The sequence below is a fragment of the Camelus bactrianus genome, chromosome 3, assembly GCF_048773025.1.
Source record: "Camelus bactrianus isolate YW-2024 breed Bactrian camel chromosome 3, ASM4877302v1, whole genome shotgun sequence".
Lineage (NCBI taxonomy): Eukaryota > Metazoa > Chordata > Mammalia > Artiodactyla > Camelidae > Camelus > Camelus bactrianus.
The window spans coordinates 93,374,670-93,398,268 of NC_133541.1; the positions used below are offsets into that span (position 1 = coordinate 93,374,670).

General features: G+C 44.3%; 1 protein-coding gene across 5 annotated transcripts in view; it reads right to left on the reverse strand.

Moving 5' to 3' along the window:
* Positions 1-8,743: 8,743 nt before the first annotated feature.
* P4HA2 (prolyl 4-hydroxylase subunit alpha 2) overlaps positions 8,744-23,599 on the reverse strand; it is a 32,251-nt gene continuing 17,395 nt past the window's right edge. For 2 of the 5 annotated variants that reach the window (XM_074360629.1, XM_074360630.1), the window contains exons 8-16: positions 22,722-22,912; positions 21,779-21,955; positions 18,360-18,430; positions 18,027-18,126; positions 14,106-14,159; positions 13,482-13,547; positions 11,710-11,778; positions 11,239-11,335; positions 8,744-9,215 (exon numbers count right to left, since the gene is read on the reverse strand). In XM_074360629.1, the coding sequence (XP_074216730.1) occupies positions 9,145-9,215; positions 11,239-11,335; positions 11,710-11,778; positions 13,482-13,547; positions 14,106-14,159; positions 18,027-18,126; positions 18,360-18,430; positions 21,779-21,955; positions 22,722-22,912 (896 nt within the window). In that variant the 3' untranslated portion in view covers positions 8,744-9,144. Of the gene's footprint in view, positions 9,216-10,372; positions 10,482-11,238; positions 11,336-11,709; positions 11,779-13,481; positions 13,548-13,596; positions 13,657-14,105; positions 14,160-18,026; positions 18,127-18,359; positions 18,431-21,778; positions 21,956-22,721; positions 22,913-23,599 lie in introns of all 5 variants that reach the window. The other 3 variants (XR_012505624.1, XM_074360632.1, XM_074360631.1) reach the window with 3 other exon arrangements.

Below are 23,599 nucleotides of genomic sequence, written 5' to 3' on the forward strand. Positions count from 1 at the left end.
TTATTTCCCTTAACCAAACGCTTCACAAAAAATTTATTTTCCCAGCGTTTAGAAATAAGAATCTAAACCAAAGTTTAATAAACCTCATCAAAAAAAACTTCAAAATCGCCTCAGCCTTGGCAACGTCCCAGACAGCACTAGACATTTCCAAGCCCTCCCCCAGGGCACGTCCTGCACTCCGCCCACCCTGTGCGTAAGCCCTCCAGAGGCCCCACGCAGGACCAAGCCGGTCCTCAGGGCCTGCTCCGGACAGGCCTGAACGGTGGGGCCAGCCAGAAACCCTAAACCAGAGCAGCCACAGACACCGCCGCATCCGCGAGGGCCCAGCACCAGCTCTCACCGCCTCACCTCTGGGAACTGGGGAATTGCGCCACAGGCCCACAGCCTTTCCAGAGACCTCTAGTCGCGCGCCCTTCCCTCAGGCGACCACAGGTCCCGCCCCTTCCCAAGACCGCCCACAGGCCCCACCTCTTGCCGGAAATCCCACAAGGCCCCCATCCGGGTACTTAGGTCCCTCCCGAAGGCTTCACTTCCGTGACTCCTGAGGGCGAAGCAGTGTGTGGTGTAATACCATTTCAGGCGCTGGGGATAGAGCAGTGGGAAAATAAAACTTCCCTCGAGGAGCTTCTTTTCCAACTGGGGGAGACAGATCATAAGTTGATGCACAAATAGATGTCTTTAACAAGTGGCGGTGTGCGCTATGAAGAAAAAGAAGCAGAAGGGGAGGAATGAGGACGCAGATCCTCCACGGTAGTCTTGAAGGGCCCATCTGATGTGGTGTCTGAGAACGTGGTACTATGTCAGTCCCAAGGGAATGAAGGCAGAAACTCTGACTACCTGCGTATTCCAGGCAGAGGGACTAGGAAGCACAAAGGCCTGAGGCCACTGTGGCTAGAGCAGAGGCAGCTGGGCGGGAGGGTGCTTTCTGCCTTCCCCAGCTGCTGTCCCTCCACAGGATGAGGACTCGGGGTTTCCCTGACCTGGTAAGGATGGGACGTGCCTACAGGCCGCTCAACGTGACATGAAGCCTCGTGACTGCCCGTGTGACACCCCACCCCCCACGGGCATCAATGTATAACCAGCGGTCTGGATGACGAGACGGCGTTGGTGGACCCAGAAGCAGGCAGGCAGATATCTCAACTATGTAAGATAATGATGTTTAAGGTGGCGAGATAATATACAGGATGCCTAGTTAAATTTGAATTTCGGATAAAGTTTTAGTATAGCTCATGCAAAATTATTCGTTGTTCATCTGAAATTAAAGTTTAACTGGGTATCTTGTATTTTTATTTGTTAAATCTGGCATCTCTAATGTTAGAGTTCAGATGCCAAGTTTGGAAACAAGAATGGGCCATGCCAAGCCATGTTAGAACCTGAGCCAGAAGGACTTGTGTGCCCCTCATGTACATGTTTTTGTGTATTTTTTAATAGTTAATGTCCCCCAAATAGTAAATTAGTTAAAATTATTGCAAAATTGAAAAGATTGGTATTTTGAAATTCACATTAAGTTTATTTTATTTTTACCAAAAAAATTACTACGTTTATTTTCCCGGTTTTAATGGAAGCAAACTCACCAATAAAAATTTCAAAGTTTACTTCTCTTGACAAAGTGCAATCTTGTCATTTTAAATTGAATAAAATTTAATTTCAATTTACTGAAACTTTTGTACGATGCCATTGTGACTGGTATTGTTTAGAATAAAATTCCCTAGACCAATTCCAAATTGGGTAAGATTGCACTAAGAAAAATTCGTGAATCAGTTTTAGAGGCTCCAAACACAATGCTGATTTTATATTACCAATTATTGCTGTTGTATGGTGCTTTAAAACTACTTCAGATGAAATTTACACAGGAGTTAAATCATTAGACTATTTAAGAGGCTGCTTTCTGTAAATCTGATGTATTCATAAAAAATAACTTTTCTCCAGGTAAAAATTCAAAATATCTGAAGGCATTTCACTTGATTTTCCATATCTCCATTTCTAGGGCATTTATAATCTCTTTAATTTCTATTTGATAAACACTTTTCCTATAATTGAAACACTCATCCAGCAATTTCTACATTAACAATTTCTCTTCATTTTCAAATTCAGGAAATATATTCCTATCTCTTGCTAAAGTTTTACATTAACCAAACATACTTGCAGAGTTACTTGCTCTCATTTGTTATAAACAAAGACATAGACCTATTAAAGCATGCAGCTTTGTATAGTCATGTGTTTTTTTCTTTTCCCACTTATTTCACAATATTATGCCATACAGATAAGTTGCATAAACATTAGTAATCTGTTTGCACCACAGTGCTTTCTGTTTCACCATGTTGTATTTTGTCCTTTGATGCTATGTTTTCTAACATTTGACAAACATCTTTAATTTGTGTTAAGTGCCTCGAGTGCATTCGATCTTGATGCCTGTAATGTACTTTTTAGAACATAGTATTCTGTCTGCTCACTGAATTTACTATATATATATACACACACACATATGTATCATTTGTACAGTACTAAAAAGGGTATATGTGAATTCATCAAAAGTGGCCTTTTTGCACATTAAACAAATGTGGTATAATCATTTTGGGGTGAAATAATGGCTTATACACTCTGTATACACACCTGCAGTATTTGTACCATTAACATAACCCTGGCCTGAAAGATTTTTGTATTAAGAATTTCATAGAATAGCCTATATCCCTTAAGCTCTTAAATAAAATCAAAATTTCTATTTTTATGACATTCTTAGTGCAAACATAGTATCTGACACATTTGTTCATGATGGGCTACATCTGGTATACAAATAAGGGCAAGTGCTTCTTTTATTCCCAATAGTGTCTCAGATCTAACATGATTTCCTAGTAGCATTATGTATCTCCCCAAAATTTGTATGTTTAAGTCCTAGTACCTTGGAATGCAACTGTATTTGGAATCAGGACCATAAAGAGGTAATTAAGGTAAAATGAGGTCATATGGGTGGGACCTAATCCAACATAACTGGTACCCTTATAAGAAGAGATAAGGACACAGACAACACACAGACCAAGGGGTGACCATATGAAGACATAGTGAGAAAAAGTTCATCTGTAAGCCAGAGAAAAAGGTCTCACAAGAAACCAAACTTCCTGATACCTTGATCTTGGACTTCTAGCCTCCAGAACTGTGAGGAAATAAGTTTGTTTTAAACCACCCAGTCTGTGATATTTTGTTATTGCAGCCCTAACAAACTAATACACATTGTAAATTTGTTTTGAATTTTATTAGACAAATAAGGCACAGATTATTTTTTATGATGGCTCCATCAACATTATAATGACTGTAAGTTTAAGATACATACATAATATTTGGTTTTTCAATTTTTATTATCAATTTATCCTGGTATAAAAGCAGTGTCCAGAGTATAACTAATAGAAGTTGGTAGGTAAAATGGCATGTGATAGCTAATGTATATGTCAGCTTGACTAGGCTATGGTGACCAGCTGTTTGGTCAAATACTACTCTAGATCTTCATCTCACATACTAAAATGTCAGAGATGCTACCTTAGGCTCACAGAACAAAAAGGAAATTTGTGTTATCAGGCAATGAGGAAAAGACTATAAATAATGTTAACCATCAAAAAGTGATAAAAGGAGGAGAAGGTGTAATAAAGGATAGTAAATCTAGATGATCATCTTTCAAATTTCTAAAGTGGAAAAACCAAGAGACAGCACTTTGTAAGAATATGATTTATAGTAAAAAAAAAAATTAAAAACAAAGACAATTTTAAAAGGTTCCTCTAAGATAGGGGACTAGAGGAGGAGTGAGTAGGGTAGGGAAGCATTATTCATGGTAAGTTCTTCTGTTCCTTATTTTTTAAGCCATGTGCATGTATTTTAAACTATGATAGCAGAAAAACAAATTTCTACTTATGCTTTAAGACTCAGATCTAATGTGATGCCAACTTCTCTGGTTACATTAGACCTCACTCTCCTGCGTTCCTCAAGCACTAGGTTCTTTGTTATCAGACTTCTCAACACCTACACATCTATTTATGATCTGTTCCATTACTCCAAATTATTTAAAGGTAGAGTCAGTATTTTCTTTATCTTTGCTACCACATCAGTTCTTTAATAAATGTTTAATGAATAAAAATACAAATTACTTTTTCAGAGCAAAGGCTTGGGTAAGCTGCCAAATCAGGTTTGATTTTCAGGCCTTTCACTAACCAGCAATGAGACCTCATGTGACCTCAGACACATTAACTAGCCTTTTGACCTTCAACGTCTTCTATATCTGTTGTAAAGAGCTGTGAGTCTGAAATAACAGATTGTAAGATCCTTAGCACACTACCAAAATGCCTAATGAAATGCTCAACTCTTTGGCACCATAGTGAACATGTTAATACTAAGTAGGTTAATAAAGCTTACTGAAAACAGTGCCTCGTCTCCAAGGTAATCTTGTGTTTGTTTCCAGGACCACAATGGGATTGAAAGGAAGGCACCAACACATAACAGATTCCTTAATGGCTGATTCCATGCTTAATACAGGAAATGTTCAAGATGAACGTGGAACATCTTGTTACACCAGGTAACAATGGAAGGTATCAAAGACAAGGTTTTATGTATCTGTATTTTATTTCACATGAAAATAAATTTTTAAAACTCAAATGAACAAGACTTCCACTCCTAGCTAAGATGGAACAGCTCATTGCGTGTCACTTTTCATATCAAAAACAACCAAGAAAGCTGGATAAAATCTTAAAAATCTGTCTAAAGATATCAACAGACTGCCAAAGCAAAAAGGGCGTAAGCATCAAGATCCTAGGGAAGAATGAATCTCAGGTGGGTAAGCCAAAAGTCTGTAGCCTCTTTTACCCTTAGATCATTTACTGATTCTAAGCATGGAGTAAGAGACTGATGACCCAGATAAAGGACCCAAGCAAAAGGCAACTGCTAAGAGACACCGAAATCAACAGAACTCTTGGCAGTCTCAAAGGGCACTGAAAGACAAAAATTAAACTGTTAGAGTACTGGATAGGAGGGAGGGGTGGGGAGATTAGTCAACCACTCAGCCTGTTTACCCATTAGGACATTTTCTGAATTCTGAAGCTGTGCACAATGGAAGATTAAGAAGCTAAGCAGAAAACCTCTGAAAAGGAGTGTCTAGATACTGGGGATACAAGGATTAGAACTGTAGAACTGCCAGCAGAGACAGATCCAGTTAAGACTCTAGGCTGTCAACTAAAAAACGCCTGGAAGACTATATCCTATAAGGGGGTACTGGGGCCCAGGGTAGGCCACCCCAAAATGTACCTAAATAGCATATTGATGATTTTGAATTAAAGTTACTTAAGAAATGGTCATCACAAGAGGGACACTGTGACCCTCCTTTGTCTCCCTGAAAGCAAGAAATAAATCTCTCATGTGAAAGGTGTACTCCCTGCATCTGGAGGTAGAAGGAAACCCTTATCACCAGAGATAGACAATTCAGGCTGAGGAGCCTATATAAACAAACCTTGTCACTTCTTTAATTTACCACCCCAAGTCCAAATTCTGTTTAGATTTTTCACTAACTGAGCACCCAAAACCTAAGTTTCTTTTTTCTGTCAATCCTTCACAAATTTATTGTTTCTTTGTCTAAGAAGTATAAAAAATGCCTGCTTTGGCCACTTCTTAGGTCCCATTTCTATGAGACCTCTGTGCACATGACTTAAAATTTGTTTCTTTTTTCCTGTTAATCTGCCTTGCAATTTTATCATCATTTCAGTCACAAGAACTCAAAAGGAGCAGAGGGGGAAAATTTCCCTCCCCTAACATGGGAAAACAAGGGTAAACCAGAGGTAGCATCTTAAGAAAACCAGAACCCATCATTAATTATGTCAGCCCAGGCCCTGACTGGATCAAGATGATCAATCCCCACTCTCCCTAGTAAAGAGTAAACCCTTTGTGTAGGAGGTTATCACCATCAAGAGCTGCTATAATTTGTCATACACAATGTCTAGTATTCAATCAAAAACTACCAGGCATACCAAGAGAGTGGAACAAATGACCAGAAACTACAGGGGCAAAAAAAGACAACAGAAAGAGATTCATAGAAAATCTAAATCATGGAGTTATTGGACAAGAACTTCAAAATAACTGATCCATTGGTTCAAGAAAAGAGAAGACAAAAGATAAATTCCCCCAGAGAACTAGAATCTATTCAAAATAATTGAAAATATATTCTAGAACTAAAAAAAATACAAGAACTAAAATTAAGAACTCAATAGGCAGACCTAATAGAAGAGAAATGAACTGGAAGAGAGATCAATAGAAAATACCTAGCCCGAAGCACAAGGGGGAAAAAGAATAGTAGATACAGAAAAGAGATTAGGAGACATGAAACACAATGAAAAGTTCTAACATCCAGATTACTGGTATCCCAGAAAGAGAGGAGAGACAGAAAATGTGACAGAAATAATATTTGAATAATATCTGAGAAACTTCCAAAACTGATCAAAGACATCAACCCACAAATTCAAGAAACTCTGTAAACCCCAGGCTGGAAAATCACAAAAAGAAACCCAATTAGGTATATCATATAGTAAAACTAGTGAAAACCAAAACAAAGAAAAATCTTAAAAAGCAGATAGTAGATAGTGAGTGGGGAGAAATTACCTTTAAAAGAGCAAGACGACAAGATAGCTGAATTTTCAACAGAAATTGTATAAAGAAAGAAAAGAATGGACTTAACATATTTAAAGTGCTTAAAGAAAAACTCCTAGATGCATTTAATAGAAGAGAATTAGTAAATTATAAGACAGTTGTAAAAAAACTGAAACATACCACAGATATTAAAAATATGGAAGACAGGTTAAGAGATAAGAATAGCATGACACAGTCTAATTTACATTTAACCAGAGTTCCAGGAGGAATGCAGAAAATATTGAAAGAGAAAATGATGTAATAATTTTCCAAAACTGACTGAAGATACTATTGTACAGATTCAAATAAGCCCAAAGAATCTCAGAATAAAATAACAAAAACAAAAACAAAATAAAACAAACAAAACACCTAGCATGCCAGTAATTTTTCTGTTGTTTCTCAGCTCCAAGCTCATCTGTTCTATGCTCTGCTGTTACAGCGGAGTTGTGACTCTAAACCATATTTCTCAGATTCCCTTACCAGCTGGCTTCCTGTTAGGTTCTGATGGTGGAAGGCACTAGAGGGAGATTATATGGCAGTAGATAGGTAGCAGTTGCCCTAGACCCAGTGATTTCTTTTTGCCTGAGACATAGCTTTATACATTAAGCCATTGAGATTTAAAGGTTATTTTATTATTCTAGCATAAGCCTGGCCTATCCTAATAAAATATGTAAAAGAATCTTTTTACATAGACCCTTGTACTTCATACCATATACAAAAATAAAACCCAGGTGTATTAAAGATATAAATGTAAAAGACAAAACTATAATGCTTTTATAAAAGAAGAAATATCTTCAACATCTTGGGGTATAGAAGAATTTCTTAAACAGGACATAAAAAAGCACAAATCAAAAACGAAAAGCTTGAAAATTTGACATAGAAATTAAGAAGTTCTATTCATCAAAAGACAGAACTGCAAGTAAAAGACAGACTGGAAAAAAGATGCAAAGCATGTAATCAACAAAGAGCTTGTGCCCTTAATATATTAAAAATGCCTATGAATTAGTAAGAGAAAGACTTGAACAGACAAAGATGAAATCTAAAGACTAATAAACATACAAGAAGCTGTTCAGTGTCATTAATAATCATGTTAAAATAGATAATATTATACTTGTAACAAGCTAGCTAAAATACAAAAGTATGACAATACCAGATACTGGAGAAGGTTGGGATAACAAGAACTCTTATTTACTCTTGGTGGCAACGTGCATAACTGCTCTTGAATACATTAAATGGTAAAGTTGAAGGTTCACCTACTAACACTCAGCATTTCCTTGTCTAGATATATATTCTACAGAAATGTGTTTATGTGCACCAGGAATCACTTACAAAAATGCAACAGCAGCATTATTCATAATATACCAAGACTGAAGCCAACTCAAATGTCTATCAACAGTATATCAGCTATATTATGGTATTGTTCTATAATATACATTAACAAAACTGAACTATACAAATAAATACAAACTGCAGTTGCACGACAACGTGGATGAATCCTAAAAACGACTGTTAAATGAAAGAGGCCACTCAACAAAATATCCTCTGATTCCATTACAAAAAGTTCAAAATCAGAGAAAACAAAGTAACTACTATTTATTTAGGGATACAGGCATGGATAGTAAAACTACGGAGAAAAGCAAAGGCATAACTACTACAAATCACCAGACAATGGTTACCACCGAGGTAGTGGAGGCAGGTCAAGGAGGGACCCATAGGGACTCCTGAGATGTAAATTTGAAAATGATCTCTTCTCTAACCTGGGTGGTGGTGACATGGGAGCTCATACTCACCTTCACATTCTTTAAACTGTACATCTGTGAGTCACAAACAATTCTGTGTATATGTCTCAAAAATTCAAATTATAACAGCATCACAATCATGGACACACATGATCTCTGTGTTCTCCAAAAGGCAAGGAGAGACTATCTCTCTCACCTTCCAGAAAGGACACTTAGAGGAAAAACAAAGTGCCAAAACCAGATCTAGGGTCTAATGAATACTACCCAGATTCTGCCTGCACAGAGAAGATGCACAGGAAATGCTACTTGGTAAAAGCTCTCCATCTTAAAAAACACTCCAGATAAGGCTCTTTAAGGCTTCTGGCAGGGACATTTTATTTTTGGTTAAAGCCACATTAGTAGAAATTCCATAAAAACAAACATGTAAACAAGGTATCAGAACTTTGGTTCATTGAAACATCTCACACCTAAAGCATCTGAGGTACAAAAGCACCTTGCTAGGTGCTAGACAGCCCAATTCTGCTGCAGCCACTCCAACCTACCCTTGCGGCCAGAGATAGCACAGGCTGACTGGAGAGGCTTGGACTCAGGTCACCCAAGACCTTCCCCAGTCCACTCTCTGCTCCAGACAAACATTCACTCCTCCAAAGACCCTCCTGACAGGGGCTGGAACATACAGAGGGGTCTGTCACGTTGAACTTGAAGACAACATGGGCTGTGGGGCCAGGAAGGGGAAAGGCAGAAAAGGATGTCAGTCAACTTCTGTTGATCCACACGGCCTCAAGAACTCCTGCCCTCGTTCGTGGAACCACTTATTGGAGACTGTGAACAGAGAGAAAGTATGTTACAATCCTGTTGGTTAGTTCAGCAGCCAAAATTAATGATTCCTTCACAATGACTTCTACACTGGACCTGAGGCTCAGATATGAATAGGACTTGGTCTCAGTCCTCAAGTTGCTCATGAGCTGGTGAGGAAGACAGATAAGGGTACAAAAGTCTGCCAGTGACACAAGATATATATGTATGTAGGTTGCTACGGACATGGAGCCAAAGGGCATCTACCCACGTCGGGGAAGAGGAGACCCCAGGGCTGGAACACGAAACTGAGTAGGAGGTATCAGGGAAGAAGTTGGACAGAGCAGATGGCTCCTACACCAAGAGGGTCCAGGAAGTGGGAACAGGATGACAAAGACATCAAGGCATGAACCACCCTGGTGTTAAGTCAAGGACCCCAACACTTAATATTACTGAGGTGTGGCAGGTGGGAACTAAGAAGTGGGAGATGAGGGTGAGGAAGCCTGTCAGTATTGCAGAGGGCCTAGACAGGAACCTCACGGCTCTGGGCCAGGAGATCCAATCTGCGTGCTGTGGGCAGCAGAGAAGAAGAGCCAGTGCTAGCATGGTTTGTCATCTAAAGCTATGTTTTAAATGCTTACAAACCACAATTTCATTCCTCTATTGAGACTGTTCCATAATGAATTTTTTAAAATTGATGTTAATGCACAAATGAAGCAAGAATACTTTTAAAATATAATTTATAATATTTTTAAGTAATACATGTACTTAGTTGAAAAAAATCAAATTGTTCTACAAGGCTTATAATGATAAACAGCAATCCTTACCTACCGCTTCCCACCACCAATCCCCACTTTGAGTATATTCAACTCCTTTTGTTGTTTCTTCTGATATTTATCCTCATTTTTCTACATAACATACTTATAACGCTATTTCTTGACTTTCAATTTTAGATCTTATATATTGATGGTCTACTATGAAAGATGGAGATTTGGAAATTTTTATACCACTCTTAAAATATCTATTCCCCCCACCCCCCAATATAGTTAAATTACAAGTTCTAGTTAAATTAATATTCAGTATTTACATCATTATATAAATATTACTCATATCTGAGCTACCTAATATAGATTATATAGTGTACCCCTGAACAACACATGTTTGAACTGCACGAGTCTACTTACACGTGGATTTTTTTCAGTAGCAAATACAACAGTACTACATGATCCACAGTTGGCTGAATCTGCTAATCCAGATCCCGGATACAGAGGAACAGCGTATATGAAGGGCCAACTATAAATTATACACAGAGGGTCAGCGCCCCAACCCCTGCTCTGTTCAAGGGTCAACTGTACTTATATTCCCTTTTTTGTTTCTTTTCTCATTTTCTTAATTTTCTGTGACCCATCACTGTTTATCCCCAAAACTCTCCCAGGGGGCTTATACTCATCTCTTTGTGATCACTTCCTGTCACATCCTGGTTCAAGCTTCTCCATGGCTCACCACAGCTGCTTCCAGAACAAGGCTCAAGTTTCAGTCTCCACAGTTTGTTCCCAGCCTGGAGCCTCATCTCTTGGCCCCTGTGCCACAGGCCTCCTCTTGTGCAAGAGACAAAGGCAGCCAGTCTCCACACCTATGAGGCTGATTTTAGCCTGTGTTGTTCCACGTAGGCTTTGCTTGCCTGGGATACCCCTTGCCCTCTCTGATTCCAGTTCTCCCCAACTACACCCTCAGAACCCTTGCCAGAGTCCACTCTTCTGGGGAGCCATCCTGGACCCACAACGCTTCTTGGGGCTTCTGCAGCCCTCTAGGCATCTCTGAGAGTGTCCCCAACCAGTTATCTTGGCACATAACGAGCTGAATGCACAGCTACATGGCTAGGTGGGGCTACCAGTTAGCAGGCTTAAAAAAAACAAAAAAAAAAAGAAACAAAATCTCAAAAACGGAGACCGTCTGGCCTTGTGAAAATTGGCAGCAGTTGTCTCCCAGCTCAGAGTCTCAGGCTGACCACTAGAGCCCAGAGACCAACACTACACCTTAAGCCACTCACCCCACTTGCAGCCCACAAGCACGGGGCAGGCAGCATGTCTCGTTCGGTAGTCACCTTCTCCACTCCGCAGGAGGTTGTACCAGAATACAGCTGTGCCCTGGATAAAGAAGCCCCATCAAACAATATGCTTGGATAGTGGGCTCAAGGATCTGACCTTGAGTACCACAGAGCCCTCCCTGAGCAGAAACACCCTCACTATCTCATGTACAGGGGCTCTAGGACTCCAGTGTAGAGAAGTTCCCCAGAAAGCACCTATCCTTCACAGTGGGGTGGTGTGGATGTTCAAATCCTACCTGCCTCCCCATCCCATCTTCCCAGATAGAAGCCGAGACCACAAGGTCAGGGTTCAGGCAAGAAGGGGCTAAGGCCCCTCAAAGCAGTAGTCAAGCAGGCCAGGGAATGGGACTAGGAGACATGGATGAAGTCTGAGCCCCGTATTTCAACCTTTGACCCACAAGAACCAGAACCTACCTTCTTAGGCCAAATTGCAGCCCCCAGATCAGGAAAGACAGTGGCACCACCAGCTTCTACATCACTCATCTGGGAATACAAGACATAGAGCTTGGCCCTTCTACTCAAGGCTCTCAGAGCAACTGAGCCACAAAGGACATGGCAAGGTATGCAGATCACCCCCACCCTGAGCATGAGCAGAAGTGCTTGGAGGCTCTGCTCCACCACCAGCCGTTCAGCCAAGAAAGGCTCTTCCCACATTCTGCCCCTCTCTCAACCCTGCTTATGGTTCATCAGGACAGTCTCCATGCCATGGGCGCTCGAGAGACAAAGGCCTGCAGGAGACCCATAACCTGGCTGTCCACGAATGGGAACAATCTGAGTCTGTACTGGAAAAATGCCTGACTGACCTCCACCCCTTTTATCCCCATCCAGCCTGGGCCTTGCCTAAGCCAGTGCCCTGTGAGCTGCCCTGACGGGGAGCTCCCTGTGGCTTCCAACACCATCTGTGATCCCAACTCTGGACTGTTTCTCTGGCAGCTCTAGTCAGACCTCCCCTCCCCAGAACAGCCACCTTCCCCAGGGCCAGCTGGGTGGGCAGGCAGGCAGGGCGCTGTCTGCAGAGGCCCACAGTAAAACCTCAAACTAAATGGAACACAGTTTCAACAGTAGCGAGGCTGCACTCATGCCCAGAGCGTGCCTCAGCTCATGCCCAAAGCACCACTTCTCATCTGGCTCTCTTACTTCAGGCTTTTAGCCTGTAATGTAGTAATGTGGAGCTAAAAAATATTTCCACGGGACATATACCACACAGACTGAAGGGCACTCAAGAAACGTATGGTAAATGAATAAGACAAAACCCCCCGATGGCTTCTCATAGGAGCGGGGATCAAATCCAGGCTCTTTTCTAGAACCCGAAGGCTCTGGCAGCCTCACCAGCCTCTCCCTCTAGCCACTCCCAATTCATGCACTCTTAGACACGCCGCCCATTTTCTCTTTTTTCCAACATCCCAAGCTCCTTTCCTCTTAAGGTCTCCTCACATTCACTCCTCTGCCAGAAACCATGTTCCACCAACTAATTTCCACTCAACCTTCAAGTGTCAACTGACATGTTACTTCCCAAGAGAAGCCTTCTCTGAACCCTACCCTGCACTACTAAGTACTTCAAAGCACTTATCACCACGGTAACTAAACAGTTACCTCTCCTATGTTTAAAGTAAGTCTTTCACGTTAGACCGTTAAGCCCAAGAGAGACCACACATGTCCTGCTCACCAGCATGTTCATGGCAGTCCCCAGCACATGATAACCACACAATAAAAACGTAAATGAGACACCAAAGAAGAAAATGGACACCAGCTTCTGTCTAAGTTGCTTGATGGCTTCTATGCCTCTTAAGAGCTGGCTCTCAGCAGAGGGGAGAGGAAACTGTTCCTCACGTGGGAGATAAACTCAATGGCCTGTGGCTGGAGCTCTGGGGAAACGAAGGCAGCTTCATCTAAGAGCACCTCATGGATACCTCCTCACTCTGCTGCCAGGGCACCCATCCCAAAAGTCCAGACAAGCACTGGACCCATCAAAAAAGAGCCAGCGATGTAGAAGTCAGGGGGATCAGGGGAGCACACAGATAGGAACAAAGGGCAACTCTCTACTCCAGCCAAGAAGGGTGCAAAGAGCCAGAAGGGCCAGCCATCAAACACAGCTGGTGGTATCAGCTCTGATAGGAGTGGATGTCAGAGAGCACTCTGGACCCAGGCTCCCCTTAAGGCCCATACGCTGCACGCATCATACTCACGTAGTTTAAGAATGTGGCCACACGATTCCCCGTCCCTAAACGCTTGAAAGCATCTTGCTCATTCTTCTATAAAATCAAGTGAGAGTAAACAGGTGGGCCTGTACCTGATACTTACATAGTTAAGAAACGTTGCTAACCTATTCCCCTCCGTTTTGAGGCCGCTGTCAAAAGGTCGCTGCAACAGACAACAACTTTCACCCAAGTTTGCAACTGACTTCTCCCACCACCCACAAGACTGGGGCCCAAAAGGTCAGGGGAAGATAGTAAGTGTGTGTTCCATACATCAGCCTGGACCATGGGTCAAGGCTGCAAAGGAAACCCTGGCCAGGCATGAGGAAAAGGAGGCAGGAACAGCTTTCACAAAGACCGAGTGAGGTCCTCTGCTTTAGAACCATGGCAAAGAATGACAGGGTTGGGCCAGGGGAACCACTCCCTACATCACAGGGGAAACAGCTGGGCTGCACTCAGCTCTGGACTTGGACTTTGCCAGCAACAAAGGTAGGCCCTGTTGAGGGAGGGGGACCTGATGCAGGGGCTGCCATGCTCCTAAAGGCCCCAGCCTTCTCAAACTACCTGGCACGGGTCCCTTGAAAGCACCTGATTTCAAGGTGATTTGGGCCTTACCCTGGAGAAGTCAAAATGTGGCTCGTACTGTCCTCCCATTCCATAATTAGCAACCTGGTGGGAAATAACAATGTTGGATTTTGTCAGCAGCATGAACCATCCTGAAGCAGCCCCTCTCCCAGGGATACCATCTCCCCAGGTAACAACTAGAACCCCCAAGAGCAGCCTGTCTAAAGTGGAGGGTAATTATGCCCTGCCAACATGGGCAGAGCAAATGCTGCAAACAGGTCTACAGCTGTCCAAGAGGAAGGCTGCAGCACAAATGTGGTTTCCCAAACAGAACAAGATGGACAAGCTGCAGATGGCCACTGGGGAGAAGCTCCAGCCCTGTGGGGACACCTGTACAGTGGCAGAGGGAGCCCTTCTTGAAGCAGACCTTGGCGTGGGCCCTCGTTGTTTGGAAAATAGTGAGAAGGTAATCAGCAGAAAGAAAGAAACTCAGAATTGGGATTAATTTTTTAAATGCTAACTTGGGAGCTACTTAGTGCCTGGCAGTGCTCCTGCCACCTCCATCACTGTCCCTAGAAGCTCTTCCTGGTCAGGCTGAACTGGACAAGCATATCCCACCCCATCCCACAGCGGTCTACTGCATGGAGTACTTCTGCATCCAAATGAAGCAGCAGGGCATGGACGGCTGGCTGCAGGGTAGCCAAAACTGCTGCTCCACCCCAGGGCTCCCAATGGGAGTCTGGACCTGAAGTAGGGCCTGAGCCAGTTCAGGTGTCACCAACAGGATTAGAAATTGTAAGTGCCTTTGTGAACAGCTTATCAGCACAAGTCCTAAATCACAATGGTTATTTTAGCTTTAGTAGCTGGAATGGGAGACGAAGTTCAAGATGAAGTACAGAATCTGACACGGAAGCTGATGTACCGAATGGTAACACATGGCTCTGTGTCTTAATGAAACCATAAACATCTTTGGGGTTCAGCTATTAGTACTCAAAAAATTGGTTTTGTATATCCTTTTTGGCAATTCCAACAGTCAGGTAAGAGATGCTGCAAAGCTGGCAATAATGGAGACGTATGGACATGAAGGGGAGATAAAGGGAGGGTGGACTTTACAAGAGAGAAAATCTTCCTGTTGGAGTAAAAAACAAAACAAAACAAAACAAAATTTTATCAAACGTGATGCAGTGGAGAACTTCAGCAGCATGGTTTTCAGTGTCCACAAAAATAAAAATTGTGACACGAAGAATCAGTGGATGAAAATATGCTGTCATACACTGCTTCGATCTTCATAAGGCCCACACCAAAAATACTTGGAAATCCTGTCAACAGTGCCAGGAGGCCTGGCTCAGAAGATGGCTCTAGTGCTGGAGATGCATCTAAGGAGAGACATGCTAGTGCAGTTGATGAAGTGATATTACAAATGCCTTTTCTTTGGACCCTCTCTAGCTGAGAACTTTAAGAAAGTTTTAAACATGGCTGTGATTACTGTGCCAATGCACTTATTAGGGAAATTTGATCACTGCTTGTAGCTGGAGACTATTATGGCTGCAGAGCCTTCCAACGCTCCCACTTATGGATGGACTGCTTAAACTTTCTCTACTGGGGGTAATAAAAGAAGAAGCATTGTTATAGCTGGCTCAACTTTTAACAGTTTGGGGACTCTCATTAATCATGGTGCTGAAGCGATTTGTACCTATGCTATTTAATACAGCCCCAAATAGTGCAAGTGTCATGGGAACCTCTCGATTTGCAGCAATCAGAATCGCCACATGAGCAAACTCCAGGCTCCAGACTCATATTTTTAAGCAACTGTACACCAAAACTGATTCCTGGAAGGAGGTATTCATTTGCATTTTTAGATTTCTTGTTACAAAAGTAGAAGAATCAGTCGCTGAAAGACATGGGTATTTATGATACTGAGGTCAAAGTGAAGGGTAAAAAGTGGTTAGAAATCACTTTTTTGGTGAAGGCTGAGACACTGAGTCAGGAGTGTCTTCAATCTTAGAGAATTCTGGCACTGTAGCATCTCCTCCACTATCAGATAGGCCCTCATTCAATTCACAAGAAAGCCACAATTGCTCTTTCTTCCAAATGATCTATAGCAAACACATCAACTAGAGATGAAAGAATGTTGACAGGCAGAAGAACTAGTTCCCTTCCAGAAGCCTGTAACACTCCCTTTGGGGCCCTGCAAAGGAGGCTATTGCTGGTGCCTAGGCATATGTCACACTGTGTGGAATGTAAAATGAACATTTAGAGACAGGTACTGAAACCCAGGTTCCTGTCCCCAGAACACGCAGGATCAAAGCTTTCAATACCACTCAGTGGCAAAGAAAATGCCAAGATAGTTCCTACAGAAGGAAACCAAACCACAACGTTGTCTTAGCCTCCTGGAAGCTGTGGCCCAGCTCTTCCAGAAGAGCTCTGACCATAAAAGCCCCTTCACTAGGAGTTGCAGCATTCAGTCCTCAGTCATCAACTACCACATGATAAAAGGTCAGTTAAGATGAAGCCAGGGTTGTGGCAGAGAAGCTAGTCCAAGCATGAAGCTGTTGTCTTCTCAGGCTGCATGTGAGACAGGGTACAGAGGGTACAGCTGGGAAGCCAGTCACCAGAGCAAGAGGGGCACAGGTCCTGTCCACTCTTCTCAGCTCCTTGGTCCAGGGTTTGGAATCAGCAACCAAGCAGGCCATTGTCCTCAATAAGGGCCATGAGAGTCCTAAAACTGGCTCTGATGTGCAGGAAGCAGTGGCAGATATCTTAACAACAACAGGAAGATATGAATCACAACACCCACAAGGATGCACCCAGGGCATGGAAGTCCTATGGCTCTTCAAATGGTGGTGTTCTCACACATGAGAGGGAAGTGGGAGATGTGGCAGAAGTCTTCTCCTAATGTGCTTGCCTAAGAACTTAATTAAAAATTAGGCCTACAAATGAAACACTTAGCTGAGTTAAGCTGAAAAAATTATATAACATTTTCATAAGACTGTTTGTAAGATAATCAGCACATTTCTAAAAACTCTGGTGGACCTCATACAAATCCATAAAGGAGAACCTTCAAAATTGGTTTTGATTGCTGACACAGCCATGGGGAGAGGAGAGGGGAGATGAGTACTGATTTGCTTGGGTGTGTCCAGGCAAAAGTTCAGAGAATTTTTCCCAAGTGATCTTCAGTTCAATATTCTAATGAGATCTATGGTTGATCAGACGCAAAGTCCAAGTCTAAAGGTAAAGTATGAGATCCTTAAATAGACACAAACTCTGGCCAGACAGACCCAGAGGATTAGAGAAAAATGCCAGTGAACCTTCTGTGGTGATGTCTCAGGTCATCACTTTACAGCAGTACCCAGAAGTTCAGATGTTCAGAAAGGAGCATGGCCAGTGCTGATTTGAACTCAACAGACCAGAGAATATATTAAGAGCTGTACCCAAAACTTTCAGCATGGTGCTGCTATGTCTTTACAATCACCTCTGATATAAAAGTAAGAAGCCAGGGTCCCAAAGAGGGCTACTTTAAAAGGAGTATTCCCCCTTCACCAGCCAACCAGCCCAGGCCTCTCAATTGCACCAACATATCACAGAACACTTTACCTCTATGACTCAGAACCATGACCTCTGAAGATATTTATAGATCTTAGATGTGTCCCTGGAACAACTCAGGATTTCAGCTTCTGCAGTCAAGAAGACATGAACAGGCCTTCGATGCTCACCAATGATCCCTAGTTCCTAGTATGATTCTTGGACACACAGAAGATACTCAGTCAATATTTGTTGAATGCTGACTGTTGAATGCCAGTGGGCAGACTTAATTCTGGCTTCCCTGTGTGAGGTTACTCCATATTCATAGCATTGTGCAGTCATATAGTTTATTGGGCAAGCCTCCCTGTGTCTAGCCCTGGGCACCAGAGACACCATCTAGCTAGAAATACTCCCTTCCCAACTCCAGGGTCCCAGGAAGCACAACCATACCTGCAACAATTCTGCAGTCTTTACTGTTAGCCCTGTGATGTACTGCATCCGAAGATTCACTCGAGCCACAACAGGGTCATCATTTTCCTCCAGCCAGGAGCTAACGCAAAACAAGAGGGAGAGAGAGGAAGGTGGGGAAAGGCGACTTCACTGAGGTCCTTCACTCTCCCCAGAGTCAGGGCCAGCACTAACAGGAGACACAGGGTGAGTGTTCCATGTAGGGAAGGTGGCAGCAGGGAGGACAAGCCCAGCCACCCTCCCTGGGGCAGGAACCGGGAAGCCCTGGAGTTGAGGCTTGAGCAGCCAACCACCACCACCACCACCTTTGCTAACCTTTTGGAAACTCTGTAGCTGGCGACAGTGAGGACACCTGTCTTGGGATCACGAACAGTGGCTCGTGCAAGCTGGAAGGCAGGAAGGCAAGTCAGACTTACCATTCTTTGCCTTGAATGTTTTCCTGGAGAGGCTGGGACCTAATCTGCCGGTCAGGCCAGTGGGGAAAAGGAAAGACTGGGACTTGATCTGCCAGTCTGCAGGCAACCACTCTAGCCAAAGCCCCCCTGATCCTGCAAGCCAGGTCAGAGCAGGAGTCTGAGGCCTCCACATTCCTGCTCTGCTGTCAGACCCTGGACACTGCCCTCTGGGTCACTCCCACCCTTGATCCCTTCCAGATCCATGCTGTCTATAGAATTATGCCTATGGAATCTGCTTTGTCCATCCACCCACCTGTCCAGATAGCCCCCTTCCTCACCAGGCCCATGTACCACCCCTGCCTGCTCCCACATTCAGACTGTGCTGCCAATCCTGAGCCTCAACCTTGCATGCTCCTCTCACTGTGGACAAGTCTACCAGCATCTTTCTGAACTTCAGTGGCCTCCTCTGCCCAGAAGCCTACCCAAAGACTCTTCTCCTGCACCAGCTCACACTGGGCTCCCACTGCTACAAGGAACAAAGACAGGAGGCACAGTTTTCGCTCCCTTGGGAGCCTGGCAAGGTCAGATGATAGGATCAGGAAAGGACTCTACAAGTTGCAATAAGTGAACTGCTGCTTGGAACCCACCCACCTCCACATACTCATACACACACACCATCACATACCTCATACCCCCAGTCTCTACAGATGGGTACAGTGATACTCCCGGGAAGGACCTGCCACCTGGAATCAGCCCCCAGTGCTTCAGCTGTGGACTGTCCTGATGAGTGCTTACTGTGTGCCTGACACTATGCTGGGTGAACAAGACATGGTCCCTGCCCTCAAACAACTAAGTCAAAAGAGGAAGGCAGAAAACTAGCTGGGTAATCACAGCACATCATGGTAGGAGCTGGGAGGTGGGGAGTTCAGTGTCTTTAGGAACTCAGTCTACAGGGTCAAGAATGGTTTCCTACAGGGGGAACCACTTAGCTGAGACTGGAAGGGTAAGCAGGCAGGTAGAGGACCATTACAGGAACAGACTGAAGAGGTAAGTAAGGGCTGGGCTGGAGGCAACCTGTGACCAATAAGATACAGGAAAGGCTGTATACAGGGATGGGACACCACAACCTGAATGTAAGTAAAGATCACTATTGACACCTCATGGAGAGTTGACTAAGGAACTGCCAGAACAGGAACAAGGAGGCCAGTGAGGATGTAAGGCAGAGGTCAGGGCAAGAGGTGGCAGAAGGGATGGAGAGGAGTGGATGGACCAGAAGGCCAGTCAGGAGGTGAGATCCACCAGCCTGGACACTGTGCTGCTGCAGCACGTTCTGGTAAGATGGCAGTGCACCCGGAGCAGAGCGCTTCCCTGAGATCCTATCTACAGTTCCTCCCTGATGACAAATGCAGCCGCAGCTAGACCCCATCCAAACATCTAAGCCAGTACTGGCCTGACGCCCACAGGGAGGCTCTGGGCAGCTGTGCTCTGCTCCCAGGGACAGACAGATCTATTCTGAAAGAAGGTCAGGGACCCACAAGCAGCTGCCAGGCATTCCCCACAGGCCAAGTTAAGCTCATGGGCCCTACTTCAAAGCCAGAATAGCATCTGTCCCTTACAGACTCCGGAAAGGAGAGGTCAGCTTGTAACAGCCAACATGTTTGGCTCTTTGCATGGCTTCTGTTCAAAGACAAGTTTTCCCAACACTCCACTCCCGGCCCACACTACCCTGTCACACCCACGTGCACACATGCATCAACATGCACACACACACACAGACACACAGAAAAGTTTCAGTGCTTTGGTCTGAGGAACAAGTGAGGAGTTTTTCAGGAGATTCTGGCACAACAGTGCCCCTCTTGCCTGGCAACCAGGAAAGTAGTTTTCTTCCCTGGAGGACTTTGGAGCTGATGGTGGAGGTGGAGGGGGGTAAGTTCTGGTTCCCATTCTACACACACACTGGCCACACCCTCCCTCAGCCACATCAATGATACCAACAACTGACTCTGAGCCCGTGATGGCCTAGTACCTCAAGCCAAGGTTGTTCCAAGATGAGGTCCAGGGCCCAAGACAGGAACCTATCTTAGATCTCTCCACAGGCACTGGGCCTCCAGGCCACTACAATTCTACTAGAAGCAGAGCAATCAAGGATTTCCAGCTAAATCCTCCCTCCTAATCACCAGTGATAGGAGAAGGGTAGGAATATGGCAACAAGTAGTTCTCTTTGAAAGATGTCAAATGGGAGAAAATCTTTTATGAACTAGAAATAGAAGAAAAATTTTACAACATGATGACACATACATAAAACCAACGGCCAACTTAGCAGTGAAATACCAAAAGAATTTCCAGGAAATTCAAGAACAAGACATTTTCCCATTGTAAAAATGCTCCAAAAGTTCTGGGCAGCTCAACAAGACAACAAAAACAAAAGAACTGTAACTATCAGGAATGAGAAAACAGAATTTTCCTTATCCTTTGGATAACTTATTTCCTTAGTTATCCAAAAACAACGGCCTGCTTAGTAGGTAGCTGCTAATACTACCTGGACAGCCCAAGGTAATCAGCTAAAAACCACAAGAGGGGCAAGTGAGCTCAGTAGCTAGCTGTGATCCACACCACGTCTGCTTCCTGTGGGCAAAATGAAGACAAGGACAGAGCCTGCTGCCCAGACACAGCACTTAGTATATGTTAAGGACTTAGGCCTGCCACACTTAAGAACTCAGGAAACAGTAGCTATTACTATGAAATATATTTTTACAATCAATAGCTTAGCATATAATAGTCAACTAATTTAATAATGTGATCAGTAAAAACATAATAAAAGAAACAAAGTTACAATAACAAAAAAACTACCTAGGAATAAATTTAACTAGAAACATGCAGGACTTACATGAAGAAAAACTTTAAAGATATGAATAAATGGAGAGCCCCAGACTACTCCTGGATGAGAAGACTCAGTGTTGAAGAGATTTTTGTCCTCCTCCAAGTCAGTCACTTCCTTGGCAATCCTAATCAGGAGCTCCAGAGGCCCCAGTGTCCTACGGCATTCTTCCTAAAACCTCACCACACACCAGCCCCCAACCAGGTGAGCTGACACTTCTCCCTGTGAGCCTGCCCTGTTCCCAGAGTGCCCTTCTGTCATAGCACTTGGCTGTCCACATTGGCTCCCTCATTTCTTCCCCTACTGGACCGTGAACCCACAAGGTCAAACTAAGCCTGCAATACCTCAGTACCAGATGGCACTTTCATGCCAGACATCAGCAAAGGCCAGCTGGGGAAGCAACCAAACTGCCCATGGTACCAGGGATGAGTGGCCTGAGGAGGAGCCACAGAGACACCTACTTTGGGTTTTGCAATCTCCTTGATCCTCTCGATTTCCTCGTCAGACATGACATCGTAGTACCTGACGATGTGTGGGCTGTCCCACTCATCCTCCTCTTTGAAGGGGGCGATGAGCAGCTGCGGCGTCCTGTTGCCATGGTGGTACCTACAGAAAAGCCTCTTCTGCCTTCGAGGTGTCTGGGGAACACAGAGAAACAGGCCCTGAGCTGAGTGACTGTCCCAACCCTCAGTGCCAGGCTGGCTGGCTGCAGACACTAGTCTCACACTCCATGTCCAGCAGCCACGCCCTTCTGACCCAGGAGAGAAGAAAACAAAAGCCCCTCAGTTTGATCGGCAGGAAATGACACCCCACAAATCATGCAATATTTTGTATCCCAAGAATACCTCACATTCACAAGTCCTGTGGCAGGGTGTAATCCCTGGCCCCTTTCTTAAGAGATGTGAGTAGGTCAGAAGGGTTGGGGCGGTGAAGAAGCTCTTCCAGGTGCGGAAGCCAGGCAGACAGTGATGCAGAAAAGGCCGAGAGCCTTCTTCACACCTCAGCCTCCATGAGGAAACACTGGGATCCCAGAGCTCTCAAAGGCCAGTGATACCTCATACTAAGCTCTAGCAACTGCCTCGTCTTTGCTAGAGACCTGAATTCCTTCAGGGCCCAAGTCACATCCCCACCCATGGTTTTCTTCAGAACTATGAGACAAGCAGAAGCTGGCATGCTGGGGTGGAGAGGGGAGCTCACTAATAACTTAGAGGATTGAAACTCTGCCTGGGACCTCAGGAAAGACAGTCTCCTGTCCTGTATCTCAGAAGGCCCCTACACGTCAACCTGAGCAGATGCTACAAAGAACTGAGGAAACTACCTACAGACAGAGGAACATCTTGCCCAGAGCTGCCTGTCCAAGGTCTAGATCCACAGCCTGGGCCCCAACCCACCCACGTGTCTCACCAGTTTGACACCCTCCCCACGACAGAGGCTCTCGTAGACATCCCTCTCGGGCAGGTAGTCCACAGGCCTCTCATAGATGCCTTCCTGGGTTGCTAGTACAGCTGTGTGATTTGATAACATTTTTTCTCTTTCTTCCTCCAACAACCGTTCAAAGTACCGCAGATTCCCTCCAGCTCGTTCATGGCTCGGGTCTAGCAAAAGCAAAGAACAAGAAGGAAAAGGAAACCACAAACATCTGTTAGGTCATTTAGAGAAATTATTCTGTAAGCGGTTTTCTCTCCCAGCAGCTCACTTGCACGCAGCATTCTGCCTTCCGCAGCACCTAACCGGGGTTCGCTGGTCAAAGCGGAAAAACCAACAGAGGTGCCCCCAACTCTGGTCAGAGATGAGAAAGGAGCAACAAAGCGGGGGACACTTAACCACCAGCACGGCTCTCCTCTCAGGCCTCCCTGGAGGTCCCTAGGACACAGGTCCAGAGAAGCAGTCCAGAGTTCTCCCTCCTTCTCCCGTCTTGGCTGTGTTAAGTTACATCCATCCCCTAGAGTACATCCATTACTGGTGACCACATCACATGCTGGCCACAGCTAGAAGGCAGGCTGAAACACTGGCAACAAGAATAGCCATGTGACACTGCCACAGCTTCATCCTGCGGGCCTCACAACATGAAGGAGCAGGCTTGGTAGGATTACTGTGCCACCTCTCAGATGAGGAAATGGAGGCCCAAAGTTGTTAACAGATTAACAGATTAAGGTTAGGGTATACAGAACAGGAATCCAGATGTCCCAACTCCCTGTCCAAGGCTCTTACTAATACAACAGAGTCTACAAAGCTCTCTTCCCATATCTGTCTTGCAGACACTCATGTGCTACCTGGCCTCA